This window comes from Benincasa hispida, chromosome 9 (assembly GCF_009727055.1).
Source record: "Benincasa hispida cultivar B227 chromosome 9, ASM972705v1, whole genome shotgun sequence".
Classification (NCBI taxonomy): domain Eukaryota; kingdom Viridiplantae; phylum Streptophyta; class Magnoliopsida; order Cucurbitales; family Cucurbitaceae; genus Benincasa; species Benincasa hispida.
This window is the reverse complement of record NC_052357.1, coordinates 72,757,724-72,764,687: the sequence shown is the minus strand read 5'-3', so window position 1 is coordinate 72,764,687 and position 6,964 is coordinate 72,757,724. Positions and strand designations below refer to the sequence as shown.

The 6,964-nt window shown below is 35.7% G+C and overlaps 1 protein-coding gene across 1 annotated transcript; it reads right to left on the bottom strand.

Annotated features, from left to right (window-relative positions):
* Positions 1–3,587: 3,587 nt before the first annotated feature.
* LOC120085024 lies at positions 3,588–6,321 on the bottom strand. Its single transcript, XM_039040842.1, has 6 exons — positions 5,743–6,321; positions 5,575–5,643; positions 5,045–5,149; positions 4,520–4,639; positions 4,300–4,389; positions 3,588–4,214 (listed from the first exon to the last, which is right to left on the bottom strand). The coding sequence occupies exons 1-6, from the start codon at positions 6,253–6,255 to the stop codon at positions 4,098–4,100; spliced, it is 1,014 nt and encodes a 337-aa protein (XP_038896770.1). The 5' UTR covers positions 6,256–6,321; the 3' UTR covers positions 3,588–4,097.
* Positions 6,322–6,964: the final 643 nt, after the last annotated feature.

The window sequence follows — 6,964 nt, the reverse complement described above, 5'->3', positions numbered from 1 at the left end:
ACAAGACGAAATTCACTCCTTCTCGGAAGCAGAGGTAAGTAAATAAATTGTCCCTTAAGGGCTGATTTTGGGTCTTGAACATAGTGGTCATACCCTCTCTTGGAAGAGAAGACTCAGTCACAGTGGGACTATGACTTATTGTTCATTAGAGGAATTAGTGGTACTTAAGGAGTTAGATGTAACTACAGAGGCAAAACGGTAAATTAATCCAGGTATACTTACGAGTGATTTGTGAAGGGTCATCGCACTATTGATTGGTTATATGGACACAGAAATATATCTGTAGTGCGAAGTGTGCAACTGTCAGTCTTTAATGAAGTGCTCGACAGTTAACGGATGGTAAATATTGTGATTAGTTTAGTTAGTTATTCACGTACCATTGCAAACTACAGATCTATAAGGTTCCCTTGGTAGCTCAATGGGTTCAAGTTGAGAATTAGAATTTGGGTTAGTTTGAAGTGTTCAAAATAACAAGAGGAAATTTGATTATATATGATATAATTAATTTGATTCAATTATATGTGATATAATTGATATAATGTATTTGATACATTACTTGATTGGAGGAATTAATATAAATATGATTTATATTAAATACCATAAAATAGAAAAAGAAATATGGTTTATATGCTGCATATGATGCAATATTAAAACTATAGGTTATAAATAAAATATGATAAGTTAGTTATTGTATTTATTTATAATTTATTAATTATATGATAATTAATAATTCTTTTTCTTAATAATCGACTTGAGTGGAGGTTATTTGCAGTTTTATGGTAACTGTGAGATAAAAAGGAAATTTTGTTTTTTCAAATGATTTAGTGCAATTTTTAAGTCGTATCATCTCATGAAGATTAACTATCGAGTAAAAAGGTTTTACTACACGATAGTCTTACATAGCATAAATGATCAAGCATCAAGTAACTATACGATAGTCCTCGTTTATACACGATCGAGTAGCAAGTCTATACAATAGGCTTCTTCTTCTACACAATCGTTTGATCACATACTCGATCGTTTACTTCCTCCAGTCCTCTATCCAAAGTCATATAGAGCTCAAAACTCCTGGATTCTCACACTGAGAATACCAAGGTAGCCTCGTGTTGGTGTCGAATTCTATTCGAGGGTCGAGGACCGAGTTGTACTCGATTGTGATCGAGGATTTTCCAATTCGTGATGTTGGATGCATTGTTGAATGATCGAGGGATACGTGAAGAAAGGGTTCTTCAAAAATATTGTTTACTCGATCCCTTGTTTGTTCTTTAAGAAGCATGCTGTAATTTATTCTTTATGCATAATTGTTTCTATATGACTAAAAACGTTTGAATTCTTTCACAATGGAGTTTAGAACAATCTACTCGCTCACTGGTTCTTTAGTTTTAGAGTTTCTTCATCCAGGATGCATCATTGCCTTATAAGAAAAAGCTAAGGTCTTCATTGTTGACTACGTTAATTGGGGGAGCTGGGAGGAATATGTTGTAACAACATTTGATGTGTATATCAAACATATCTGGATCGATATTTAGTCGTTGATGTAGAATACTCACTAGTTCACTACACTTTATATCATTTATGACTTTCAGAGCTTTCATATGACTTCCAACATAATTGATTCTGAACTGATTCCATTCCCCAATAAATCGTACAAAGATGCGAATTAGCGTCATTGATCTGCAATCAAAAAATTGACAATTGGATTCAAATTGTTATTAAAATAAGCGATAACCCAGTAAGTTACAATAGATCACCCAGTAAGTCATATACGATCCCCAGTAAATTATAAAAGATCGCTCAGTAACTAATAAGTGATCGTCCATATTAATGTAAGTGATTGTTTAGTTGTATATAACGATTGAGAATATAATACTAAGCGATCACTGACATTATGTTTTTGTGATCTCAAATCTTTATGAAAGCGATATTGGAAGAAAAATACTTCGTAAACACTTACATTCTCTCCGTTTCTAGTTCTGACGAATGATCTTGCTCTATACCTAAAGACAAAATAAATTGTACAAAGATGAAAGCGATCGACGGGTGAGAATATTGGACTAAAACTCTAATAGAACAATGGGAGAAGAAGTTGGAACGTTTGACTGAAAGTGAATAATTGAAAGTGACTTTCCGTTCTTGATATCACTAACATTCAATGTTGTTGGTAGAATATTAGTTGAGAATAAATGCTCTGCATTGAATAAGTCTGTTAAATCCCTGAAGAAATCGTTGAAGGAGGAAGAATGTTGGCAAGTTGAGAAGAGGTTTTAAATTCGAGGGTAAATCTAGTATTTTGCATGATAAAAAGGTTATTGGCAAAAAAGTTTTTAGAAAGAAAAGTTTTTTATTTTTAGGTCATTTTGTGAAATTTTCCCCTCAACAACTCCCCAAGCCTTATCCATTAACCTGAGTCACACTCATGCTTCTTTCCTCAGCACGCCAGGCCACCACACATCTCATCTCCCCTATGAAACACAGACACAGATGCGGATACGTGCTAAGAATACGTCATTTTCTAATATATATATATATATACATACGTACACATATACATACACATATTAAATAATCCACCAAAAGGCATACTTTGAAGAACTGGATTTCTGTTCTAGGAAGAAGATGATGGCGGCAGGGACTGCGTGGGCGTTGCTTAGTCGTAGTCGAATAGTATAACGGCCGCGGACAGCATAGAACTGGGCGTGGTCAATGCTTAGATGTAGTCGAAGAAATGGGTTTTTGTTTTGGGAAGAAAACGAGGGAGATGGGGTCATGACTCGTGGGTTTGTTGCTGTGAGAATAGAGAAATAAGGAAATCAATTTTGGGTTTATTTGTTTTCTTTATATTTTTTTGCTATTAGTTGGGCTTTCTAATTTAAAATTTAAGTTTAAAAATGGGTTGTGGGCTAAAAATTGAAATCCAGTCCAAAAAATTGCCTTTGATATATTTTCTCCCTGTATGGGGAAGGGGACACGTGTGTCCAAATTTTTTTTAAAAAAACTGATACTTCATTCCACGTATTTAGACATATTAATATCAGATAAGTACATTTTAAAGTATTCATGCTTCATAGCTTCTCCCACCCATGCCTGCACGCCAGCCATCCTTCTATAAAAAGAAAACTGATCGATTTACACCGAAACCGACCACTCAGTTTAAAATAGCTTTATTTTGAACTGTGGTTTTGGATTTTCTAAACCAAATATGGCAATTTCACCGACCGATATTCATCCTTATGATTGACAGAGGGAGGAGAGATGAAAGAAATGGAAAAAGAGAGAAAAGATTATATTCTAAAATTGTTTTTTTGTTTAAAATGCTATATAATTATGTAAAATAGGTTTTAAAAAACTACCTCAAGAACTAAAATGTGTCAAACAATCTATTTAATGTTTAATTTCGAAATTATAAATGTAATTTTCATACAATCAAGATTGATTTTGAGTCATTAAAATTTTTTAAAATGACGAGTTATTTTAACTATTTCAAATTTACTCTCAAGTGTCTAATAAATTACTGCTTCAAATCTCCTAATACTTGACCTACTTAACAAACCCAAACACTAGAAAGTTTCTCTACTTACAATCGAAAATACTCACTGAAAGCTAGCTAGAAGCCATTGAACAGTTTTGTTTTGTTTTTTCTTTGTTTCAAACTGCATATCATGTCAATTCACAGCAATTCTAACCTCATACAAGACAATACTACAAAACTTCTTACAATGGTTGCCCAAAACAACAGCAGCAGAAAACAGCCAAGAGATGCAACTGTTTTTGCTTTTGTGAATTCTCTCAGCATTACAAATCTACAGAAAGCTACCTTACCTAAATCAACAGCTCTTATCATGTGATGAAAATTGAGAGCGAGTAGAATGAATCAGAAAGATCGATCATTGCAAGTGAAAACTAGCCATAATTGAACTCAATACCAATCATGAGATCACAGGCAGGAGAAATGTCGAGAACTCGCACGAGAGAATCATCGTGATGGTAAGTTGGGTGTCTCATTCACGCCAATGCTTAAACTTTGAAACTGCATTTCCTTGTCCTCAATTCTAAACAGACGAGGATACTGAGACAACTTTTGCAGGTTGAATGATTGATTAAAACCAATTTGAAATGCTGAAGTCTCTTAGCTTCCTAAGATGTCTCTCCATATCTTGTCTTGTTTTGGTCCACTCTTCTTTCTCTATCACCGTGGTCGGATCATCTCGTTCGCTCTAGATTGCATGGAGAATACAGGGGATTAGGCAATAAACAGAATATAGAATGCCAATGAAATCTGGTAGGTAAGAAAACCAATACCGAATGGATGATCTTGAAAGAGTTCCCATTATCCCGAACTACGAGCAAGTCACTTCTCCTGTCCCTATCTCTTCCTCCTGGAACTGTGACCTATATTAGAGCAAAGGGAAGTATTTTAAGCCCTTTTAACAGATGGAAAGCAGCTTGAAAACTACACTTGAACTTGAAGTTTAGAACTTATCATTAAAACAGTGCAGAACCCAAGAAAAAAGAGTCTTACCAAGACTTTTGCCCTGGTGATGGACTTGGTTTTTGAATCAATTACATATATTTCCTCAAAGTCTAGGACAAATTCTGGGTCACGCAGCCTTCGGTTTCTGAAGTGTTTCGTCAAGAAAACCTGCAAAAGAGAAATGAATTGCTTACTCAAAAGTCCTTATATCCCGTCCACATCCCCATCCCTGAAAGATAACATGAGGACCATCATGAACATAATAAACTTAATTTTGAACGCTACCAAGTCTACAAACAGCATTTCTCATATCTATGCCAGCTACTTCGATTTTAACGTTCCATGGTGAACCCCATACTCAGATTTACAAATAAATAGAAGAATCCATAAACACCCAACTTCCAAACAAAAAAAATAAAAAAGTGTCCTCCTAGTCGATGATCCGATACTAGTTGATTCACATTTCAAATCATCATCACTTTCTCTAGAAGTTATATATATAATATATATAAAATTTAAAAAAAAAAAAAAAAAAAGTGTGGATAATCACCAAAGATCTGATTCCACCCTTACCTTAAGAACCTCCTTCTCGGACTTGTATAATGGATCTCTAGGTGCATCAATGGGTGGTTCTGTGACATTGTAGCATCCATAATCACTCTGAGCACATCTAATATACTGCAGTTGTGAAGAAAATTAAGATCATACACAGCTGAAATAAAGCAGGCCTTATGCATAAAAAGTTATAAACCAAATTCCTTAAAATCCTATTTTGGTCCTTGAACTGTGATATTTGTTCCATATTGATCTATAAACTTTTAATTGTTCTGTTTAAGTCCCCTAACCTTCAATAAGGCAGTTAATCTCAAACTTTTTCATAAATTTAACTGTTAACTTTCCACCAATCATTCAACAAAAACTTAAACGACTGTCTGTAGACATTTGCTGACTGGCTGAATGAACATGCTATGCTAAGCTTCTGTTGAATTTGTTAAACATTAATGAAGATGGTTGAAATGGTTTTTCAATCCAAATTTCAGGACTAAAACAGAATAGTTTACATCTTTTCTATGTATATAAATGCAAAGAAAAAACAACAGTACCTTCTGAGGCATTGGAGCAAGAACTTTGGGGATGGCATAAACATCAGTGTCTGGAGGAGTAACATACATCTATGGCCAAGATGCACATCAACGAAAACTTCTTTTTAACTATCAAATGAATTTGAGAAAACGAAAATTGAAATGAAACCGAGCAAAATGGCCGCTAACCTCTCTGAAATCATAAACATCATTGTCGGGATCCGGCGGCTTCCTAATGAAGAAATCACAGTGCAACAAACTAATCTTATGAAATTCCTCCTCATTTATCCTATAATCCACAATCATCTCCGAATCCCAGCCCTGCGTCGATACGAAACTTTTGCTCTGGACAATCGAGATATTCTCGTCACCAACGCCGTCGGAACCCGCTGCTGCAGCCGCAGCCGCGGCTAGAGGATCGTACTCGATGTCGAAATCCTTCTTGTTGTCGACTTCCTCCATTTCCTCGTCGTCCATGTCGTAGTCATCGGGACCGCCGCTATCTCCGTCGCCGTCGTCGGAGAAGACTCGGAAAGGGTTTCTTCTAGGGGGGAAGAGAGGGGATACAGAGGGAGTGGATTTCCGATAGGGCAAGCTTGGGAGGTGGGGAAGAGAGCTTGCGGCGGAGATGGAAGAGGCTCGGAGCCGGTTGATTGTGGCCGGCAGCAACGGAGAGGAAATGAGCAAGACGGTGGAGTTCATGGGAGGATAGGCAATGGGGAGAACTCTTTGAAGTGGCCACCGGAGAATTCGAATACTCTAATATTGAGTTTGTTGATATCAAGTGGATAATATAAAAATAAAAATCTTAAAATCATATTATTAATAGACACCGATAGATTTCTATATACCTCTATCAACCTTTTTAGAGTATAGTGGCTCACTCAATGCTTGGAGTGTGTGTTAAAATAATAGGGAATAAGAGTTGTTTTATCCCAGTTTTGTTATAGTAAAATTGTTTACAACTCTATTTCCATTAACTCCGCCCATCGACCGGAAGGGATTGAATCCCGCAAGAAGCAATTTATTGTTTTTGTTCTAATTTGAAGATGAAAAATTTACAGAATTAAAACAAAGCAACAAAACGTCTCACATGTCGTTTAATACAGGTTAATTATAAAATTAGAGGTTTCGAGAAACATACCTTTGAAGACTATCAAAAAATCTTCTCCAAACCTTTTTCTCCATGGTTGTTGATAGAGATGTCCACGAAGCGGGACGAGGTCGGGGATGACATTCCCGATCCCTATCCTTAATCCCCATTTCATTCCTCATTCTCGTGAAATTCCCCATGGGAATTGGGGCGGGGATCGGGTTCCCACAGGGAATTTTTTTCGTTACCTTTTAAAAAAAAACAATTAATTTAAATCACTAATGTCAACATATTTTAATTAAATAATTAACTTTATCA